General features: G+C 46.2%; 1 protein-coding gene across 1 annotated transcript in view; it reads right to left on the bottom strand.

Moving 5' to 3' along the window:
• Positions 1 to 246: 246 nt before the first annotated feature.
• TMC1 (transmembrane channel like 1) overlaps positions 247 to 24,016 on the bottom strand; it is a 72,868-nt gene continuing 49,098 nt past the window's right edge. The window contains exons 15-20 of the mRNA XM_035558542.2: positions 7,562 to 7,629; positions 5,862 to 6,101; positions 5,190 to 5,315; positions 1,688 to 1,766; positions 1,456 to 1,591; positions 247 to 515 (exon numbers count right to left, since the gene is read on the bottom strand). Of these exons, the coding sequence (XP_035414435.2) occupies positions 247 to 515; positions 1,456 to 1,591; positions 1,688 to 1,766; positions 5,190 to 5,315; positions 5,862 to 6,101; positions 7,562 to 7,629 (918 nt within the window). The remainder of the gene's footprint in view (positions 516 to 1,455; positions 1,592 to 1,687; positions 1,767 to 5,189; positions 5,316 to 5,861; positions 6,102 to 7,561; positions 7,630 to 24,016) is intronic.

Genomic DNA, 24,016 nt, shown 5'->3' on the forward strand with positions numbered 1-24,016 from the left:
GTCTCCCAGTAAATATCCTTAAGTATAGTAACCCAGAGACTCAGATAACACATTTTTGCAATGTATTCAAACACAAGCAGACAGAAGTAATATTTTCTCATAGAAACTTTTATGCAGATAAAGATTTATAATGAACACAATGGAGTTCTGCACTTTAAGGAGTTTGTTTGGGGCAACACCACTCTTGCCTTCCTCGGTGTTCTTCACCATATCACAAAACACAAAGGAGAATTATGGACAGCCTCCTTATCTGTAGTGGGGTGGGCCCCTGGGCATTCCTGGCTGGGCCCCTGGAAAGTGTGGGTGTCCAGGTGAATAGCCTGGTGTTGAAAACCCCCAAGGTCCTGGTGGCCGTGTCACAGCAATGGGTGGGGGAAGAAGGTTTCCTCCTCTGTTCTGCATGGGATGGTGGCCATTTGGGGCAGAGCCTGGATTCTGGAGTGTCTGAGAGGAACTTGCTTCCTGTAGCTGACCCATTTTCTTTGCTTCATTGCCACTCTGTCCTTGCTTGTTATCTGAAATGTATTAGGAGAACATAGTTACAGAATGAAAACGCAGAACAGAAATTCTCTATGAGGGAAAGGCTGAAGCGCCTTGTCCACTCCAGCATATGATGGAAGGTCTGGGAGCCACCACACCAACAGTCTGAAATAAGGAAAAATGCGACTTCATGATCCTTGCACCATATTTTCTCTCCAGTTCTTTCTGAAAGGTCCCAGCAAACGGAAGTAGAAGTATTTCCCAAGTGGCTAAATTCACTGGCAAGAAGATATCATCTACAAATGGTGATGAAGGTCAGCAGTTCCAAAATAAAACAGACAGGTTTTGAGGCTGTAGACATGCCTTCCATGTGGTTCTTCCACAGATCGTCATCCCTAATCTGCATTTTTCTGCTAGGCTTAATCTATACTGATTGTATGGCATGCACGATTGGGAAAGACTAGTAATATTCAGAGGGGAGGAAACAGTCTGTAAAATCCTTATAGGCCAATTGAAACCTGCCTGACCAACTTAGGCTTTCTGATGAGGGTTATTACCACAGTGTCCTCTCACTACACCTTCTGCCATTGAACCTTGGCACAGAACGCATATGCTGTCCTCAGCTGTCCAGGATGAAAGAAGTATCAGACTGAAAGAAATACCAGCAGGATGCATTTTTTTTTTTAATGATTTGTTATTGGATAAGAGGGATCACTGACATTCAGAGAAGGTTGTGACACGTTCTACTAGTTTTATTACTTTGGTAAAAGGTGTTGCCTGTTGTGGAGTGATGTTACAGCATTTCTGAAATTAGCCAAAGGAAGAAAAATGGACTGGATATCAGGCTAATACTTGTCATTCAGTATTGTGAACGTCTTTCAAGAAATAATGGCAAAGGAAGCAGATAAGACAGTGAACAACATTGGTATGGAATACAAGTATTTCTCATCTTGAGAAATTCAAAACTGTCCTTACCTTGATTTGGAGTAGATTCATCTTGCTTGCTTCCTTTTTGCTTTGTCTGTGGTGGTTCTGTCTCAAATGGATTTTCCTCTTGTTCATTTGATTTTTGTGCCTTTTGTTTATTTCTTCTTTTATTTTCTTCTGCTTGCTAATGGTGGGGAAATAGAGAAGGCATCTTTCAGTAACCTGAATGTCTTCTCTAATAATTAGTAAAGCCAAAATTCAACAATTCTTTATTCCTTACACTTTGTAGCTTCTTTTTAAGTTCCAAGTTAGCTTCCTTGTAGGATTTGGATGTAGCATTGAGATAATAAATACTCAGGCTAAATTTCAAGAAAAAGAATGCATCTTGTTAGATAATGATTTAAAGATTTCCTACAGCAATAACTACAACTGTGCTAATATCAAATCTGTATTTTTCCTTGTTCATCATGCTTAAGCACTAGTAGTATTTTGACAGTGAGTGGATAACGTGTTTCCTCAGAGTATGAAGAAGGTACTTATTTCAAGGTATGTGTGTGGGGAGGAACAGAAATAAATTATTCTGTCTTTTATACTCTACATTCACTCTTATGGTAGCTAAGGAAGATGCTCAATTAAGCTATGTGTGCATTGCTATGATGGGTGCTTCACTGAATAGCTTATAAAAGTTAATTAACTAGTATGACATACTTTAAAAATTAGTAAACTATATTTATAAAATCTTTTGAAGTAATACAAAATTCACAGACAAAGACATAGGCAAAGCAGAGACATTTAATGTTTTCTTTGCCGCCGCCTCCAACGCTGATGATGGGCTTTGGGATCCAGGATGCCCTGAGCTGGAGGACCATGATGGTGGGAATGATAAACTCCCAAACGACCCTGAACGTGTGCAGGATTTGCTGCTCCACCTGGATCCATACAAGTCCATGGGTCCGGATGGGATTCATCCCAGGATGCTTAAAGAGCTGGCTGACGTCATCGCGGGACCTCTCTCAATTATTTTTCAGCTGTCTTGGGAATCTGGAGAGGTCCCATTGGACTGGAAGCTGGCAAATGTTGTCCCAATTTTCAAGAAGGGCAAGAAAGAAGACCCTAGCAATTACAGGCCTGTCAGTCTCACATCAGTGCCTGGTAAAATTATGGAGAAGACAATCCTTGAAGTTACTGAGGTGCACCTGGGGGACAATGCAGTCATTGGTCCCAGCCAATGTGGGTTCACGAGGGGTAGGTCCTGCCTAACAAATTTGATTTCCTTTTATGATAAGATCACCCATCTAATCAGTCAAGGGAAACAGAAACCAGCTGATGTGATCTTTTTGGACATCAGCAAAGCTTTTGACACAGTTTCCCATAGGATCCTACTGGACAGAATGTCCATCATACAGCTAAACAAAAACATCATCCGATGGGTGAGCAATTGGCTGACGGGCAGGGCTTAAAGGGTTTTGGTAAATGGGGCCACACCAGGCTGGCAGATGGTCACTAGTGGGGTCCCTCAAGGCTCCATTTTAGGGCCAGTCCTCTTCAATGTCTTCAAAAACAATTTGAATGTAGGACTAGAAGGTGATTTGAGCAAATTTGCCGACGACACCAAACTTGGAGGAGCTGTTGACTCTCCTGAGGGTGAAAAAGCCTTGCAGAGAGATCTGGACAGACTGGAGAGCTGGCCAATCACCAACTGCATGAAGTTTAATAAGAGCAAGTGTCGGGTTCTGCAGCTGGGATGGGGCAACCCTGGCTATACATACAGACTGGGCAACGAGACGCTGGAGAGCAGCCCTGCAGAGAGGGATCTGGGGGTTGTGGTTGATAGCAAGTTGAATATGAGCCAGCAGTGTGCCCTGGCAGCCAGGAGGGCCAACCGTATCCTGGGATGCATCAAGCACAGCATCACTAGTCGGTTGAGGGAAGTGATTGTCCCGCTCTACTCTGCACTGGTGCGGCCTCACTTCAAGTACTGTGTGCAGTTCTGGGCACCACAGTGCAAAAAGGACATTAAACTGTTGGTGTGTCCAGAGGAGGGCTACAAAGATGGTGATGGGCCTAGAGGGGAAGACGGACAAGGAGCGGCTGAGGTCACGGGGCCTGTTCAGCCTGGAAGAGAGGAGGCTGAGGGGAGACCTCATCGTGGTCTACAGCTTCGTCACGAGGGGCAGTGGAGGGGCAGGCGCCGACCTATACTCTTTAATCACCAGTGATAAGACCCGCGGGAATGGTGTCAAGCTCAGGCAGGGGAGGTTGAGGCTGGATATCAGGAAGAGGTTCTTCACTGAGAGGGTGGTTGCACACAGTAACAGGCTCCCCAGGGAAGTAGTCACTGCAGCAAGCCTGTTGGAGTTTAAGGAACATTTGGACTGTGCACTTACTCACATGGTCTAAAATTTTGGGTAGACCTGTGTGGTGCCAGGAGTTGGACTCGATGATCCTTATGGGTCCCTTCCAACTCAGGATATTCTATGATTCTATGATTCTGTGAATAGGCAAAGTCAAATACTTCTAGGAAAATAGCCAAAACCATAAGTTTTAATTTTTGTTCTAAATTTGGTTACACTTTTCAATATATGGCATTATTTTTGTGATAACTCTATGAAACTAGTATTTTTTACTCTCATGATTTAATTAGAGAAATTCTGATATGAAACCCTTTATTAAAGTAATCAGTAAGCAATTAATCTTCATTTGCTGTTGACTCTGCTTTGCCAGATTTTGCCTTGTATTTTCCTTTTTTTTTTTTTTCTTTCTCATTTATATTTTGGTATTTTTGTCTTGGATCTTTGCAGTATAGGAATCCTGCTCAGAAAAAAATAAGTAGAAGGTAACCACATATTTCAGAGGACATTCCAGTCTTTTTGTTTTTCTAGCTAATGGCTAAATGGAACAAAATGTTAAGTGAATCTTGGTAAAATTTCATCTCATAATTTCATTTTGCTCACATAAAGTACTTTGCAATTTCCATTCTATTCTGTAATCTTTTCTATATTTCTTGGCAATTCTACAATACAGGGTTAAATCCCAGCTCATTTCTATCTAGAATTAGCATTTAGTTCAGCAGTATGCAAAAATTGTGATATACATGAACAGTAGTTTAAAATGTCTTTATGAAGAAGGACTCAATATAGTTTTTGAGAAAGACTATTCAGGGGTCATTATTCTTTAAGTGACTTATGAAAAATCCCTACTAGCCCTATTCCATAAGAAAGAATAGGACTCGAGGTGATTTTAGGCAGTTGAGACTGGAACATCTCCATAGTACATTTCTAGCACCCTCTCTCCCACTAGTCCCAACAACATAAGGTACATCAAGGAAAGGCACAGGCACTCAAGATCAGACTCACTGAAAGTTAATGAGAAATAGCTCTGCTTCATGGCAGTCACTGTTCTGTGAGTTTTCTATTGAACTTGCTAAGGATTTATGACATGTTGTTCTGTCTACTGAACAAGCTGATCAAGGTCACAACAACATCAGATCCCATAGACTTTTGCATTTAAATAGTTTTGTCATTATGGTAGCAAGAGTAAAAAACTGTAAAAAAAAAAAAAAAAAAAAAAAGCTGAAAACAGCTGAACAAAAGAGAGATCACCTTTTGTGCAGAGACACATTAATTATGTTCAACTAAAAGATCTAAATTCTTAAAGTCCCTCACCATGGGGGAATCAATACCATATTTAATTAGACATTCAGGCAGTAAAGATTCAGAAGGAAAGAAACTGTTCAGACCTTTCATTAAGGATTAAGTTTTCAGTTAATATTCTATACGTACACCATCAGTAATATAAAAGGTAGGATAAGTCCAGGGTTAGAGGCATAGCCAAATACCTTCCCAAACCAAGAAGGGAAGTCATGCTCCAGAGTTTCTGATATGACTTCAAACATTCTAGTTTTCCCACTGTTAAACAGAAAATGTGACAATATATCATATCCAAATATTTTAGCAATGCCAATTCAGTATTATGAATATATAAGTTAATAACATCACACCAAACCAGGGAAAAAGTCAAAAAATACGTTAGCATTATTTAAAACATAAAACTCTGAAACTAACTTTAGTTAAAACAGGATTTATGTATTTTAAGGAGAAAAATAGACACCAACATTTTAATCTCAACAGGCTGTAGAGGCATAATAAAGCACTGATATACTCCTTAAGAATAATTTCTGATTTAGAAAAGTAGTAACAAATGTTTACATCACAGCTAATCAAAAGAAAAGGTTTTCTGTTCTACAATTCAGAAAATTAAAATACTTTTTAAAATAATTAACCAGATTTATAGGATTCCAACTTCAATGATTATCCATAATGAGAAATGTCACATAATTAAACACTCAGCCTATCAGGTGCTAATAGTTATAAAGGAAAATCCTTTTCATTACTGAATAATTCACTGTGATTTGATGTGGTATTAACAATAGGTGGATGTAAAATGTAAAATACCTGAAAGGACCGCAGTCAAAAGATGGTGGGATGGAGACTATGGTGTACACAGCGGGCAGCGTGGAGAGAAAGAGAATGAAAAGCAACATGGCCATGTAGAAGTTGTTTGATCTGGAAGCTTTGAAGACCCTCTCCTGGGGGACATTGCAACACATCACTGCCCAGCACTGCAGGTACATTGAAGTGTGGAGGCGGAACACATTAATTGCTGGTAGACATGGAGCGTAAAAAGACCCCATCCTAGAAAAACAAATAAACAAACAAACACTTTGTAGTAGGACTTCTGCCTAAATATGATACCTATTTCCCACTCTGATATGCTTTGCAACATCACTGTGTGCACTGTTTTTCTTAAAATCTTGTTTATTCTTTTTTTTTTTTTTTTTTTTTTTTTTACTGGTGTTGCCTCTTCTTGCTTTAAGAAGAACTGGAGGCATATAGAAAGAATTCTCCATATGTACTCTTTGTTTCAAAGCTCCAAAATTCTCTTTCTCTGTAAATGAGATAATCACTTAATGAAACGTTACTCATGAAGCATCTGTCATGTGTTTCATTAAAAAAAAAAAAAGAGAAAAAAAAAAAAGTAACCCAAAATCTAGGTGTTACTGAAATAATCTAGATTATTCTTTATTATTTTTCTTAGCATATTAGTACCATTTTAGGAAGAATATTTTTGCTAAATTGACATTTATTTTACTTCTGTTACTATGGTTATTTACTGCCTTATTCCAATGAACTTATTGATTCTGCTAAATGTCATATTTTTTTCCTTATTTTCTACAGTTGCATGGTTATGACACAGAAGCAGTTGGGACCATTTTATTTTTATCTGACCATGTTTCCTGTGCCATGATGACTGAAGAGCAGTTATTTTTAACTGCCTGGCCAAATGGTACAGATAGCAGGAATCTGCTTTTTCCTTTATCATTGTTCAACTGATCAAGGCTGAGTCACCTTGCTTTTGGGTGACTCTTTCTCTCTTTATAAAATAGGAAAAAAAAATCTATGTGGTTGGAAACATCCCTGTAAGTATAGAGATGTCATGTCAGAGTATATGATATTAATATCTCTTCTTCCTCTTTCCATATATCTTCAATTAAAAGAGATGGCAAAGGATTGGTGGTCTATGAAGGCAGAGACCTAATGGCCCTATTTCTTAAACACACAGAAATCAGTTGTAAAATACTCTACAATTTCAGCAAGTTCAAACTCTAGGTAATTTATGGATATTGCCAAAATTTGTATGTATAACTTAAAAAACATGGTAGACAAATTCTTGCCAATAGGTTATCAATATGGAGAAGACTTGCAAATGAACTGCATTTAAGTCACTTTGTGAGAACAAATAAAGAAAGAGCCTTTGTAAGTGTACTCTCTCTCTCATCTCAGAAAACAAATGCACATATACGTACGTCTCATCCTTTCTAGTTCTGTGGCAGTGCCAACTCACCAGCTGCAACTGAAACTCTTTTCATTCCGTTTCAGATCTGCGAAATCTGATGCATCTGGTCCCATGATTTTAGCTCAGAAACAGCTTAGAAATTGTTCCACTGATTCCACTGTACCAGCATCTGATATATATTGTTTCACACTGTCATCAGACTAAAACAATGAGACAGGATCCTCATTTCACAGATTCTGATAAATCCTGCAGTCCTGTGGAGAATGCTGACACAAGAGACACACTTTGCCACACCTACCAGATCATGCCTTGGTTAAAGATCAGTCCCAGCACATTCCCACTTATATCAAACTCTGAATACGATGGCTGAAAGAAATAACACAAATTCGTTCATTAGACTTGCACAAAAGGTTTTAAGATGACTTATGCTAGATTAAAATTGTCACTTCCAACAGCAGCAGAATAATGGTATTGTATTGTAAAGGCTCTTGTTGCATATTATCAATGAATCATGAAATAAATAAATAAGACTCGAGGCCAACAGATAGACTTTAATACTGGTTGCAGAATTTTACTGAGAACACTGAATTTGAGCAATGACTGAAATGCACACGTTATTTTGTAGGCAGGTTTGTGTGCATATGCACCAGAATAAACATTTCTGGTAAGATACTGGCTCCAAAATTTTGGTTTACATTAAAATTTATTATTCAAACATATTATCCATTGAGTTTGCCATTGTCACAATCTTTTGCTTAATAAACTGTCTTGGAAGAAAGAGTTATACTACAACATAGCTGGTGACCTGCATGATTCACCATAGTGGGTGGTCAAAAAGATCATGAATGATGATCCAGGTATTAATTACAGGGACAACTGACATGTGGAGTAATGGGCTTGAGATACAAAAACAACTATTTCCTTGAGTCTGAATCAAAACAAAGATATTCTGTTAAAACTAACAAATTAAAGTCACAATTACAAATTATAATATGTTGGGATATTTGGAGCTTCTACACTCTTTCTGCCTAGTTTTATGTATATATATATATGTATGTATATATATACATGCGTATACGGATATCTGCATGCATGTTTACAACAAATTGCTATATTTATGTTGTGTGTACTTATGAATTGTCTTCTATGCAAGGAAATATTAAATAGACCTTCAACTAAGTATTAATTACTAATTACTAATAAAGTAAGATTAAATAGTATTCAACTTGAAAAACAGTTGAATAAGGGGAGCTCTTTAGAACCATTCTTACATAACGCCAAATAAAAGTTTCACTGTTTTATTAACAGTTAAGTGGTTTCTACAGCAGCAATGGTATCCATCAGATAAGCTGTCTTTGCAGAAAATGAAGGAAAGCTCAAGATGACCTTTCAAATTAAAGACTATCAATAATATATAAAATCTGGGTATGGCTCATTGGAAGATTCCTTGTTCATTATAAGCTCTAATGGTGTAAAGAGTTTGGAAAATTGGCACAAATAGTTCTGTAAGATCAATTTCCTTTCTTTTATTTATTTTTGTTTTGCATGCAAATCAGCACAGTTTCTAGGCTGTAGCACTGATTCTGATTCCTTATATATCTTCACACCCTTTCCTTGAGGTACTAGTAGCACTTTTTCTGTACAACAATATGTCCATCATACACTACTAGCAAATGTGTCATTGGCACTTTGAGAACAGTAATATAACATGGAAATAAGGTGTCCCCTCACTGCTGACCAATCAGTCCATGGCTTCTCTTAACAGTGGTTAAACCCTTGTGTATGGGCTGTAAGGTTCACACTCACTACTTAATACTTCTCTGTACATTCTTTACTCTGTATAGAAACATAGAATCATAGAAAAAATAAGATTGGAAAAGACCTTCAAGATCATCTGGTCCAACCATCACCCTACTACCAATGTCACTCACTAAACCATCACAGAACCACAGAATTACAGAATCATCTAGGTTGGAAGAGACCTCCAAGATCATCTAGTCCAACCTCTGACCTAACACTAACAAGTCCTCCACTAAACCATATCACTAAGCTCTACACCTAAACATCTTTTAAAGACCTCCAGGGATGGTGACTCAACCACTTCCCTGTGCAGCCTATTCCAATGCCTAACAACCCTTTCAGTAAAGAAGTTCTTCCTAATATCCAACCTAAACCTCCCCTGGAGCAACTTTCGCCCATTCCCCCTCGTCCTGTCACCAGGCACGTGGGAGAACAGACCAACCCCCACCTCGCTACAGCCTCCTTTAAGGTAACTGTAGAGAGCGATAAGGTCGCCCCTGAGCCTTCTCTTCTCCAGGCTGAACAACCCCAGCTCCCTCAGCCGCTCCTCGTAAGACTTGTCCTCCAGGCCCCTCCCCAGCTTCGTTGCCCTTCTCTGGACACACTCGAGCACCTCGATGTTCTTCTTGTAGCGAGAGGCCCAAAACTGAACACAGTACTCGACGTGCGGCCTCGCCAGAGCCAAGTACAGGGGGACAATCACTTCCCTAGCCCTGCTGGCCACACTGTTTCTTATGAAAGCCAGGATGCTGTTGGCCTTCTTGGCCACTTGAGCACACTGCTGGCTCATATTCAGCCAACTATCAACCAATACTCCCAGGTCCTTCTCTGCCAGGCAGCTTTCTAACTACTCATCTCCTAGCCATGTCCCTACACACCAGGTCCAACCTTTCCTTGAACAACCCCAGAGATGGTGACTCGACCACTTCCCTGGGCAACCTGTTCCAATGCCTGACCACTCTTTCTGAGAAGAAATATCTCCTAATTGTTTTAATTGTTGAGTAGAGTAGTGCTCTTTGTTTAATTCTTTGTTTTAATTGTTGAAGAGTAGGGGCATCATGTTTCCATTTTTCCACTCACCAGGGACATCGCCTGAATGCCAGGGCTTTTCAACTCTGATGGAGATAGGCTTGGCAACTACATCAGCTAGTTCCCTCAGGACCCTGGGATTCATGTCATCAGGTCCCATGGACTTGTACCTGTTTAGATTCATCAGGTGGTGTCGAATCTGCTCTTCACTTACAGTGGGTGGGACTTTGATTCCCCAGCCTCCATCTATGGGTTCAGGGAAATGAAGGACTTGGGAAGCCCGTCTACCAGCGCAGATGGAGGCGTAGAAGTTTTTGAGTACCTCAGCCTTCTCCATGTCTGTCGTTACCAATTACTCAAATATAGAAACTCATTCCTGATATAAGAAATTAGCCACCTATAATCGCTTACACACTACTATTTTCACCCCTCAGTCTATTTTCACAAATGCTAAAGGTGCATGGTGGCCCTCAGGGACTCCTCCTGTCACCCCAGCACAGCAGCCTGAAGGAAGCTGGGTCCTTTCTTGTGCTCTTCAAGGTTCTGTGCAGAAGGGATGCCACCTCTCGCACAAGGGCTGGGGGATGGAAAAGAAGCATTCACGCAACCCCTGAGAATCGGCAACAGAGTTCTTTATTGCTGGGAGACCTTGCAGATAAGCCCGCAGGATGTTCATGCTGTTTGGCGGCTCCAAGCTAATGTTTGGGATGGAGCCTGAGCGACGAGTAGGGAGTTCTCCGGGCACTCCTGCAACACTGTTGGTGCGCTCTGATGGCACAGAGCAAAGACATGCTGCGGTAGTTGCAGGTCTGATCTGATGGAGGTGGATCCACTTCCATCAGTTCCTCCACATCTGGTGGATCCCGCTCCATGGGCTCCATGGTGTTAGGCAGAAGGATAAGCCAGTCCTTGCCCAGGACTGGCCAAACAGGATGCCTTTCATCCGGAATGCTTTCAGGCCAGAGTGCCGAAACACGGAGTCATCCAGTTCCACCCCTAGGTCCCATGCCACTGTCTGGATGATTTCCATGCATGGATTCGATGCTGCTATCTGTTTTAGGGCCATGGCTGGGTCCCACACTGTGTTCCAGATTATGGGCACACCTCTGCTCCACACGGCTGTCTGCCTGATGCTCCTGCCTTCGCCCCATGCCACCATTGCACCAATGGAAAGGCCTAGGCCCCCTGTCGCTGTATGGCTGAGGGGGCAGCCTGTTCCCTGTGTCGTTGCGGTGCCAATGGTACTGCTTGTAAGTGTCTGTGGGCTGGGCGCCAGAGGTCCCCTGAGCACTGGTGTCTGTTGTGCCACAGGTGCTATCCCTCTGCCCATGACACATCTCTGTCTTGTTAGGTGCCTTCCTTCTCGGTGCTTCCTTGGACTGCATTGCTGTCCTCTCACACCAAGGAGGGCTGCTGCTTGCCTTCCTGCCTCTGGTCTTCTTGCTGCCACACAAACTGGCTGTCAGAGGGCCTAGAAGCTCAGCGAATGGTGGGCCACCTGCAGGGTTCCTGTTTTATAGGGCCTGTAGCAAAGGCAGGGCAGTGGTGGCCACTGTGACCTCAGCAAGCCTCTGTGATGAAGTGGCCCATGCGTGCCCAAAGACAGCCGTGTTGGGAGTGGCCTGGAAGATGCCCTCATGTGGAAGAAGAAGGACGGTTGGTGGGGCTGAGGGCCCCTTTTCTGGGGCAGGCTCCCCCAGGCCGTATGGATGGATGGGTGACTAGAAGGAAGGAAGGATGGTATCTGTACAGCTCTTCAGTCCAGTCACTTAATTAAGGCTTTCTTGTATCAGCCTTGTTCTATTGATTAAATAACTGTATTATACTCTTTTAACTTCCCTAACAAACAAAAACAAAAAAGTCTGAAGTGTTAATGGCAGAATGATTGCCTCACTAAGGAGATCAGATCCAGGGCAGACTCATTCTGCTGTGAAGTGGGGGATCACAGCGTGAAGGGGGTTTTCTGCTTCAAGGTCACTCAAGAGAGCTGCCAGGACCCAGCAGCCCTCATGAGAGTGGCTGACAAGGCTCAGGCAGAGCCAGAAGCACCCATCCTCTGTCACAGAAAGGCAGCTCCTGGGGAGCGTGACTTTGGAGTGCAGCGACCAGGGTGGGCAGTCAGGGGATGGTGCACTCGTTGGCCCAGAAGAGCATGCAGGGATGGTGAGCAGGACCGTTCATTTTGTGTCCTGGGATCAGCAGAGGAAAGGCCTCCTGCTGAAACAGAAATGGTGTCCACCAACCAAGCCTGCTGGTCTGAGGCTGAAACCCAGACAGGGGGGGCAGCAACCTCCCCGGGCAGATGCCTACACCCAAACAGACCTCCTGAGGATCAAAAGAGCATCCCAAACCCTCAGTTCCAGGGAACTCCAGTCTCTGAAAGCCCAGGGCCTGAATGTACAGGTGGGTGTCATGGGTGCAAGTGTGCCCAGCTGGATGAGTTTTTCAAACTGTTGGCTCTGTTGGGAGAAGAGCTCTCCAGACAGCGTAGCATTTGGGATCCCCAAGTTGGGAGGAAGTGTCAATCTGCTAGAGAGTAGGAAGGCCCTGCAGATGGACCTGGACAGGTTGGGTGAATGGGCAGAGGCCAATGGGATGAGGTTCAACATGGCTAAGTGCTGGGTCCTGCACTTTGGCCACAACAACCCCATGCAGCACTACAGGTTTGGGGGAGAGTGGCTGGAAAGCTGTGCAGAGAAAGAGGATCTGGGGGTGTTGGTTGATGCTCACCTGCACATGAGCCAGCAGTGTGCCCAGGTGACCAAGAAGGCTAATGGCATCCTGGCTTGTATCAGGAATAGTGTAGCCAGCAGGACTTGGGAGGTGATCATCCCCCTGTACTCAGCTTTGGTGAGGCTGCACCTCAAGTACTGCATTCAGCTTTGGGCTCCTCAGTACAAGACAGACTTCGAGGCCCTGGAACTTACCCAGAGAAGGGCTATGAAGCTGGTTAAGGCCTGAAACACAAGTCCTATGAGGGGTAGCTGAGGGAACTGGGGTTGTTTAGTCTGGAGAAGAGGAGGCATAGGGGAGACCTTATTGCTCTCTAGAACTACCTGAAAGGAAGGTGTGAGGAGCTGGGGGTCGGCCTCTTCTCACAGAAAACTAGTGATGGGACTAGAGTGAATGGCCTCAAGTTGCTCCAGGAGAGGTTAAGGTTGGAAATTAGGAGATATTTCTTCTCAGAAAGAGTGGTCAGGCATTGAAACAGGTTTCCCAGGGAAGTCGTGGAGTCACCATCCCTTGGGGTGTTTAAGGAAAGGTTGGACTTGGTGCTTAGGGACATGTTTTAGTGGGTGACATTGGTGGTATGGTGATGGTTGGACCAGATGATCTTAGAGGTCTTTTCCAATCCTAATGATATTATGACTTCTTTCACCTGGATGTCTGCTGGGAAAACTACACAGCAGGCTGTAAGCAATCGAGGAGATTCCTAGAGTAGGTTGAGGATAAATTACTTGTCCAGGTATTAGACAAACCAGAGGAGAAGCGTTACTTGACCTGGTGCTCATCAGCACTGAAGAGTTCATTAAAGAGGTCAAGATTGCAGGTAATCTGGGCTGCAGTGACCAAACGCTGGTTGAGCTTGTGATCTTGAGGAATATGGGCCTGGCAAAGAGCAAAGTCAGGATGCTGAACTTCCAAAGAGCGAAATTCAAACAAATAGTTTGAAATAGTTTGAAACAAATATTCAAACAAATAGAAAGACCTAGAAGATGAGATCCCCTGGAACACTGTCCTTAGGGACAAAGGAGCTGAACAGAGCTGACAACTCTTTTAGGATGTTTTTCTTAGAGCCCAAGAGCTCTCTATCCCCCTGTGTAAAAAAGCGGGCAGGGAGGGCAGACAACTGGGATGGCTGAGCAAGGACCTGCTGGTCAAACTGAGGTGCAAGAGGGAAATACACAGTTAGTGGAAGCAGGGACACATGGCCTGGCAAGAGTATAGGGATGCAATCCCACATGAACCTAATGAGGTTCAACAAGTCTAAGTGCAAGGTGCTGCACCTGGGCTGGGCAATCCCAGACAGGAGTACAGAGTGGTAGAAGATGGTTTGTTCGGTCTTGGGACCAATGCTCTTCAACATCTTTATCAATGACATAGACGACGGAATCAAGTGCACCCTCAGCAAGTTTGCAGATGACACCAAGCTGAGCAGTGCAGCCGATACAATAGTGGGAAGGGATGCCATCCAGGGGGACTTGGACAGGCTGGAGAAGTGGGCCCATGAGAACCAAATGACATTAACAAGGCCAAGTGCAAGGTAATCCCAGGCAATCCCAGGTATTTATTTAGACTGGGAGAATAAGAACTTGAGAGCAGCCCTGCGAAGGACTTGGGGGTCCTGATGGATGAAAAGCTGGACATGAGCCAGCAATGCGTGCTTGTAGCCTGGAAGGCCAACTGTGTCCTGGGCTGCATTAAAAAAGGAGTGGCCAGCAGGGAGAGGGATGTGATTGTCCCCCTCTATTCTGCTCTTGTGAGGCTCCACCTGGAATACTGCATGCAGGCCTGGGGCCTCCAGCACAAGAAGGATGTGAAGTTCTTGGAATGGGTCCAGAGGAGGGCCACTAAGATGATCAGAAGGCTGGAGCACCTCTCCTACGCTGAAAGGTTGAGGGAACTGGGCTTGTGTAGCTTGGAGAAGAGAAGGCTCCGGGGAGACCTCATTGCAGCCTTCCAGTACTTGAAGGGAGCGTATAAACAGGAGGGGGAATGCCTGATTATATGTGTTGATAGTGATAGGACAAGGGGGAATGGTTTCAAACCAGGAGATTTAGGTAAGATATTAGAAGGAAGATTTCCACTCAGAGGGTGGTGAGGCACAGGAACAGGTTGCCCAGAGAGGTTGCGGATGCCCCACCCCTGGAGGCATTCAAGACCAGGCTAGATGTGGCTCTGGGCAGCCTGTTCTAGTGGTTGGCAACCCTGCCCAGAGCAGGGGGGTTGAAACTTGATGTTCTTTAAGGTCCTTTTCAATCCAGGCCATTCTGTGATTCTATGAAGAACTCAATGAGAGCAGCTCTGCAGAGGAGGGCTTGGGGGTTCCGGTGGAGAAAAAGCTCAGCATGAGCCAGAAGTGCACACTTGCAGCCCAGAAGGCCAACTTCATCCTGGGCTGCATCAAAATAGGAGTGACCAGGAGGTCGAGGGAGGTGATTATCCCCTTCTGCTCTGCCCTTGAGAGGCCCCACTTGGAGTGCTGCATCCAGATCTGGGGCCCCCAGCAAAAGAAGGATGTGGAACAACGGGTCCAGAGGAGGGCCATGAAGATGATCAAGGGGCTGGAGCACCTCTCCTACAAAAAAAGGCTGAGACAGAGCAGGCTGTTCAGCCTGAAGAAGAGAAGGGTCTGGGGTAACATCACTGCGGCTTTTCAGTACCTAAAGGGAGCTTACAAAAAAAATGGAGAGCAACTCTTTCCTCACTCAGATAATGATAGGACAAGGGGGCATGGTTTTAAACTAAAAGAAGGGATATTTAGATTAGAGGTTAGAAGGGAATTCTTCACTGTGAGGGCATTGAAGCTCTGGAATAGGTTGCCCAGAGAAGCTGTGGAAGCCCCATCCCTGGCACTGTTCAAGACCAAGTTAGATGAGGCCATGGTCAACCTGATCTAGTGGGTGGCATCTCTGCCAATGACAGGGGGAATTGGAACTAGATGATCTTTAAGGTCCCTTCCAACCTGCGCCATTCTATGATTCTATGTGTCTCCAGTTGGCAACTGGCACTCTCAATTCATGTCAAGCTGTCCTACAATGTGCTACATGGCTCCCAGCAGTGGAAGACTGCAGGAATTTAACAAACTTTGTTAAATCCAGCAGCACCACCCAGCTGTTCTGGATACCCAAGGTCACTTCAAACAGCACTAGGGCAGCTCTTGTGACAAAAAAGTCCCTGCATAAAGAGCAGATGATTCACAGTAAATGGCAGAAAAAGCTTCAGGAAGACCAAATAGAAGCCAGATCACAGAATCATAAAATCGTAGAATATCCTTCCTGGATAGTTGGAAGGGACCCACAGGGATCATCGAGTCCAATTGGGTCCCCAAAGGACCACCCAAAAAATCAGACCATGTGTCTGAGAGCATTGTCCAAACGCTTCTTGAACTCTGGCAGGTTCGGTGCTGTGACCACTGCCCTGGGGAGCCTGTTCCAGCGCCTGGCCATCCTCTCAGTGAAAAACTTTTTCCTCCCAGTGAAAAACTTTTTCCTGATATCCAGACTGAACAGCCGTAGCAGCTTCAAGACATTTCCTCCTGTTGTATCACTGGTCACCTGAGAGAAGAGAGAAGCGCCTGCCCCTCCACTTTCCTCATGAGGAAGCTGTAGACTGTGATGAGGCCTCCCCTCAGTCTTCTCTTCTGCAGGATGAATAAACCAAGTGACTTCAGCTACTCCTCATACGTCTTGCCCTCCAGACCCTTCACTATCTTTGTTGCCTTCCTTTGGACACTCTCTAACAGTTTTATATCTCCCGTACTGTGATGCCCAGAACTGCACACTGTACTTGAGGTGAGGCTGCACCAGTGCAGAGCAGAGCGAATCACTTACCTCGACCGACTAGCAATGCCGTGCTTGATGCACTCCAGGATATGGTTGCCAAGATGCCAAGGCACACTCCTAGATGCCAAGGCACACTGGCTCATGTTCAACTTGCTGCCAAACAAAACCCCCAGATCCCTTTCTACAGGGCTAATCTCCAGCCTCTCATCCCCCAGTCTGTACTTATAGCCAGGGTTGCCCCTTCCCAGGTGCAGAATCCAGCACTTGCTCTTGTTGAACTTCATATTGTTGGTGATTGCTCAGCTCTCTAATTTGTCCAGATCTCTCCCCAGGGCCTCACCACCCTTGCCAGAGTCAGCAGTTCCACCCAATTTGGTATCATCCATGAACTTGCTCAAAAAACCTTCAAGTCCAACAACCAAATCGTTATGAAAACATTGAAGAAGACTGGTCCTAAAATGGAGCCCTGGGAAACCCCACTAGTGACAGGTAGTGATCATCCTAGGTAACGAGTCTATCCTGTAGTCCTCAGAATAGCTTTCAGACTTGCATTCATTCACAGACACAGACACAGACACAGATTTCTAGGTTGGAAGAGACCTCAAGATCATCGAGTCCAACCTCTGACCTAACACTAAGTACTCCACTAAACCATATCGCTAAGCTCTACATCTAAACGTCTTTTAAAGACCTCCAGGGATGGTGACTCCACCACCTCCCTGGGCAGCCCGTTCCAATGCTTAATAACCCTTTCGGTAAAGAAGTACTTCCTAACATCCAACCTAAAACTCCCCTGTCGCAACTTTTGCCCATTCCCCCTCGTCCTGTCACCAGGCACGTGGGAGAACAGACCAACCCCCACCTCGCTACAGCCTCCTTTAAGGTAACTGTAGAGAGCGATAAGGTTGCCCCTGAGCCTCCTCTTCTCCAGGTTAAACAACCCCAGCTCCCTCAGCCGCTCCTCGTAAGACTTGTTCTCCAGACCCCTCACCAGCTTGGTCGCCCTTCTCTGGACTCGCTCGAGCACGTCCATGTCCTTCCTGTAGCAAGGGGCCCAAAACTGAACACAGTACTCAAGGTGCGGCCTCACCAGAGCCGAGTACAGGGGCACAATCACTTCCCTAGACCTGCTGGCCACACTGCTTCTTATACAGGCCGGGACGCTGTTGGCCTTCTTGGCCACCTGAGCACACTGCTGGCTCATATTCAGCCGACTATCAACCAATACTCCCAGGTCCTTCTCGGCGAGGCAGCTTTCCAACCACTCATTTCCCAGCCTGTAGCTCTGTTTGGGGTTGTTGCGCCCCAGGTGCAGGACCCGGCACTTGGCCTTGTTGAACTTCATACAGTTGACCTCAGCCCATCGCTCCAGCCTATCCAGATCCTCCTGCAGGGCCTTCCTGCCCTCGAGCAGATCAACACACGCACTTAGCTTGGTGTCATCTGCAAACTTACTGAGGGTGCACTGGACGCCCTCATCCAGATCATCGATAAAGATATTAAAGAGGACCGGCCCCAGTACCGAGCCCTGGGGGACACCACTTGTGACCAGCCTCCAACCAGATTTGACTCCATTCACCACAACTCTCTGGGCCCGGCTATCCAGCCAGTTTCTAACCCAGCGAAGCGTACGCCAGTCCAAGCCACGAGCAGCCAGTTTCTTGAGGAGAATGTTGTGGGGAACGGTGTCAAAAGCCTTACTGAGGTCAAGGTAAACCACATCCACAGCCCTTCCCTCATCCACCAAGCGCGTCACTTTGTCATAGAAGGAGATCAGGTTTGTCAAGCAGGACCTGCCTTTCATAAACCCATGCTGACTGGGCCTGATCGCCTGCTTGCCCTGCAAGTGCCGCGTGATGACCCTCAAGATAATCTGCTCCATGAGCTTCCCTGGCACTGAGGTCAAACTGACAGGCCTACAGTTCCCCGGGTCTGCGCTCCGGCCCTTCTTACAGATGGGCGTCACATTGGCTAGCCGCCAGTCAACTGGGACCTCCCCCGATAGCCAGGACTGCCGATAAATGATAGAAAGCGGCTCGGCCAGCTCCTCCGCCAGTTCTTTCAGTACCCTCGGGTGCATCCCATCCGGCCCCATCGACTTGCGCACATCCAAGCTCCGTAGCAGGTCGCCAACCATTTCCTCATGAATAGCGAAGGCCACATCCTGCTCCCTATCCCCTTCCACCACCTCAGGGCACTGGGTATCCAGAGAACAACCGGTATTGCTGCTAAAGACTGAGGCAAAGGCAGCATTAAGCACCTCAGCCTTTTCCTCATCCTTAGTAACTAGGTTTCCCCTCGCATCCAGTAAAGGATGGAGATTCTCCTTAGTCCTCCGTTTCGCGTTGATATATTTGTAAAAGGATTTTTTGTTGTCTTTAACGGCAGTAGCCAGGTTGAGCTCCAGATGAGCTTTGGCCTTTCTAATTTTCTCCCTGCACAGCCTCGCTACATCCTTGTAGTCCTCCTCAGCGGCCCGCCCTTTTTTCCAAAGATTATAAACCCTCTTTTTTCTGCTAAGCACAAGCCGCAACTCTCTGTTCAGCCAGGCCGGTCTTCTTCCACGCCGACTCGTCTTTGGGCACGTGGGGACGGACCGCTCCTGTGCCGTTAAGATTTCCTTCTTGAGGAGCGCCCAGCCTTCCTGGACTCCTCTGCCCTTCAGAACCGCCTCCCAAGGGACTCGGCCAACCAGCATCCTGAGCAGCTCAAAGTCAGCCCTCCGGAAGTCCAAGACAGCAGTTTTACTGGTCCCCTTCCTGGCCTCGCCAAGAATAGAGAACTGAACCATTTTGTGGTCACTCTGCCCAAGACAGCTCCCGACCACCACATCTCCCACCAGTCCTTCTCTGTTTGTGAAGAGAAGGTCTAGCGGGGCACCACCCCTGGTAGGTTCGCTGACCAGCTGTGTCAGGAAGCTATCTCCCACGCTCTCCAGAAACCTCCTAGATTGCTTTCTCTGTGCCGTGTTGTGTTTCCAGGATATGTCCGGGAAGTTGAAGTCCCCCATGAGGACAAGCGCCGACGATTTTGCAACTTTTGTCAGTTGCCTATAAAACTCATCCGTCTCCTCATCCTGGTTCGGCGGTCTATAACAGACCCCGACCAGGATGCTAGCCTTGCCGGCCTTCCCGCGGATCCTAACCCACAGGGATTCAACCTTATCATTCCCAGCCTGGAGTTCCACAACATCAAAAGATTCTCTAATGTAGAGAGCCATGCCACCACCCCCTCTGTGCTGCCTGTCCCTCCTGAAGAGCCGATAGCCAGGCATTGCAGCACTCCAGTCGTGGGAGCGGTCCCACCACGTCTCCGTGATGGCAACCAAGTCGTAGCCTGCCTGCTGCACGATGGCTTCCAGCTCCTCCTGTTTGTTACCCATGCTGCGTGCATTAGTGTAGATGCACTTCAGCTGGGCCATCGCCTTCTTCCCCAGCCTAGCCATTGTTTCCCCCGGCACAGCTCCAACAAGCCTTGTTTGAGCCCCGTCCCCCTTCTTACCTAGTTTAAAGCGCTCTCTATGAGCCCCGCCAGCTCCTGGCCTAGGATCCGTTTTCCCCTTGGAGATAGGGACCCGTCTGGGGCCATCAGGCCGGGTGCCGAGTAAAGCTCCCCATGGTGAAAAAACCCAAAATTTCTGTGCTGGCACCAGCCTCTGAGCCACCGATTAACCACGTGAGCTTTCCATGTCCTCTCCGTGCCTCTCCCTTCCCCCGTAGGGATAGACGAAAACACCACCTGCACTCCCGCTCCCTCCACCAATCGTCCCAGCCCCCTATAGTCCTGTTTGATAGCCTTGAGGCTTCTCTTTTCAAGATCATCACTGCCAGCCTGGACTATCAAAAGCGGGTAATAGTCAGAGGGGCGAACCAGGTTTGGAAGCTTCCTGGTAACGTCTCTGACCCTGGCCCCAGGGAGGCAGCAGACTTCCCTATGGGAAGGGTCAGGCCGACAAATAGGGCCCTCCGTTCCCCTGAGGAGGGAGTCGCCCACAACAATCACCCTTCTTTCTTTCTTGGTGGAGGCAGTCCTGAGGCGTGGAGTCAACTTCCTCACCTCAGGCATCCTCCTGGGTAGGCTTCCTACCTCGTCCTCACCCACCTGTGATTCATATTCTTTCATCCTGAAAATCCTAATAGGGAAAAGTTCCAGGATATCACTTTAACATCTTTGGAAAATATGAGGTCTGAACTGTAAGACAGTAGTAAGACATAGTACTGGCTACAGCAATTCATGTGTTCCCCATATTCATTCTCAATTATTAAAATAGCTGTGAGAAGTATGAAAATGTGAGGAAGTTCCAGATGCCATTTAAGTATATGAAAATACACTGTTCCACAAGCTGTGCTGGTTCTCTGTGCATACTGTATTCAAATCCTTGCATTTGATATTGTTATTGCAAGGGTTGTGTCTTGGTTCTTCACAAACTGGCTGGCTTGTAATATCTGTCTCCAGTCCTACCCCAGTCCTGTTAGATACACACAGGAGAATTAACAGGGAGAAACTGAACCTTGCTATACGGGCTGAAGTTTCACAGGAGCCAGACAACAGAAATGACAATGCTACAACAGAAATACATATATATATGGCCTGTCTGAATTTAAGAAGAGATTGGACTGTGCACTTAGTCACATGGTCTAAAATTTTGGGCAGACCTGTGCAGTGCCAGGAGTTGGACTTGATGATCCTTATGGATCCCTTCCAACTCGGGATATTCTGTAATTCTATGATTCTATGTGTCCTGGTTTCAGTTAGGACAGAGTCAGTTTTCCTCCTAGTAGCTGGTAGGGTGCTATGTTTTGGATTAGGATGAGAAGAGCGCTGATAACACGCTGATGTTTTAATTGTTGTAGAGCAGTGCTTACACCAAGCCAAGGACTTTTCAGCTTCTCGCTCTGTCCTGCTAGCGAGCAGGCCAGGGATGCAGCAGGAGCTGGGAGGGGGCAGACCCAGGACAGCTGACCCAAACTGGCCAAAGGGGTATTCCATACCATCTGACGTCATGCTGAACAATAGATAGGGGTGGCTAGCTGGGGTGGGGGGGGAGCCAGCTGCTCGGGGATAGGCTGGGCATCGGTCAACGGGTGGTGAGCAATTGCATTGTGCATCACTTATTTAGTACACATTATTATTATTATTATTATTATTATTATTATTATTATTATTATTTTCCTGTCTTAATAAACTGTCTTTATCTCAACTCACAGGCTTCACTTTCCCGTTTCTCTCCCCCATCCCAGAGAGGGAGGGGGGAGGGTGAGTGAACGGCTGTGTGGTGTTTAGCTGCCAGCCGGGCTAAACCAGAACAGTCCTTTTGGTGCCCAACGTGGGGCCCAAAGGGTTGAGATATCGACAGATTTGACCAGAGTGTGTTAAACTAAAATTGGTATAAGTATTCGACCTGCTTAATAGTTGCTAATCACAATGTTGATTGCCTTAATCTCAAGTCTGCTGTGCCTGTTTCCCAAATTGAGTTTTATAGCAAGTTACTTTCTGTATGTGCTCCCTGTCACGCTGTTTATCCTTTCCGGGCCCTGGTTTAAGATTGTTATGGTACTGTGTGGTGTTACAATGGCTTATGAAATGATGAGATTTCTGGTCATGACTCTAACCTGGTATTTGTACTCAGCACTGTCGTCGACTCTATACTTCGGAAACCATATCTCAGAAACTATTAGCAATTACACCTATTGCCTTTTTTCATCAGGGAGCCAATCTGTGGAGGGGACAGGGGAAGATATTTTTTCCTACCTGTTCACTCTCCCTTCCTCCTTCACCACCCTCTTATTCCCCGAGCTAGTTACGGTAGCTCTCCAAGATGTTGAATATCCTTGGGATACTCAGACCAGCATGTTCTTGTTGTTATGTCTCCTGAATGCGCTTCAGGTTTTGTTTAAGGTTAAACAACTACTTAGGAATCTCATCTGGAGATCTGTCTTGAGGCAGGATAGTTGCGAGTGGCAGGGAGTGTGGGAGGATATGGGCAGGTTTCTAGAGCAGTGGGCACCTCCAGTGTTTTGGACATTCACCCCTGAACAACTGCAAAATCCTAAAAAACTGGTAGAATGCTTGAAAAAAAGGTGTCATGACTCTGGCAGTTCCAAAGTGACACAAATCACTGTAGCGTGCTGGGGTCTGGCTTGTGCCTATCAAGCTGCAATTGATGTTACTATCAACCTAGTGACAGACCCTGCAGCCATTCCAGCTCCAGCTCCGGCAGCCTTTCCAGCTCCAGCTCCTGCAGCCATTCCGTTCCAGTTCCAGCTCCTGCAGCCATTCCAGTTCCAGCTCCTGCAGCCGTTCCAGTTCCAGCTCCTGCAGCCATTCAGTTCCAGCTCCTGCAGCAGTTCCAGCTCCAGCTCCTGCAGCCATTCAGTTCCAGCTCCTGCAGCCGTTCCAGTTCCAGCTCCTGCAGCCATTCCAGTTCCAGCTCCCGCAGCCACTCCAGCCCCTGCAGCTGCTTCAGCTCCTGCAGCCGCTCCCACTCCTGTGGCTGGGTCAGAGAAACAAACTGTAGCAGTGCAAGTTGTCCCTGCAGAGGGTATTCCAACCCCTGTGGCAGACCCTGTGGCTGGGTCAGAGAAATGAGCCGTAGCAGTGCAAGTTGCCCCTGCAGAGGGCATTCCAACCCCTGTGGCAGACCCTGTAGCTGGGTCGGAGAAGCGAGCTGTAGCAGTGCAAGTTGCCCCTGTAGACAAGGTGAAAAAATAGTATAGAGACTCAGGTCGTTTAGAACGCAGACAGTCTTCTGCTAGGTCTAGGTATGGAGAAGACGAGGCTGGGGCATCAAATGTGCAGGAGGATGAAGATGAGGATGAGGATGTCGAAAAAGCAACAGTAACTACCCAAACCCTATACCAGTGTGAGCTACGAGATGTGCGAAAAGATTTTGGTCGCTGTATAGGTGAGCAGCTTGTCACCTGGCTGCTCCGGTGCTGGGACACTGGAGCCAATTGTGTGGAATTAGAGGGCAGGGAAGCCAGGCGGCTGGGATCCCTTGCTAGAGACGCAGGCATTGACAAAGCAAGTGGAGATGGAGCATGATCTCACAGCCTCTGGAGGCATCTCCGGTCAGCTGTGAAGGAAAGGTATCCCTTCAAGGAAGAACTTGTATGTCTACCAGTCAAGTGGACCACCATGGAGAAGGGAATTCAGTACCTGAGGGAATTAGCCATACGGGAAGTAATTTATAAGGACCTAGACGACGCACAAATATCCACAGATCCAGATGAAGTCCAGTGTACCCGACCCATGTGGCGGAAGTTTGTACGGAGTGCACCATCACCATATGCCAGCTCATTGGCAATAATAACCTGGAAAGATAGTGACGAACCCACAGTGGATGAAGTGGCTAAACAACTCCAGCAGTACGAAGAAAGTCTCTCCTCTTCCCTACAGGCCTGCGTCTCGGCTGTGGA

This window comes from Cygnus atratus, chromosome Z, assembly GCF_013377495.2.
Source record: "Cygnus atratus isolate AKBS03 ecotype Queensland, Australia chromosome Z, CAtr_DNAZoo_HiC_assembly, whole genome shotgun sequence".
Classification (NCBI taxonomy): domain Eukaryota; kingdom Metazoa; phylum Chordata; class Aves; order Anseriformes; family Anatidae; genus Cygnus; species Cygnus atratus.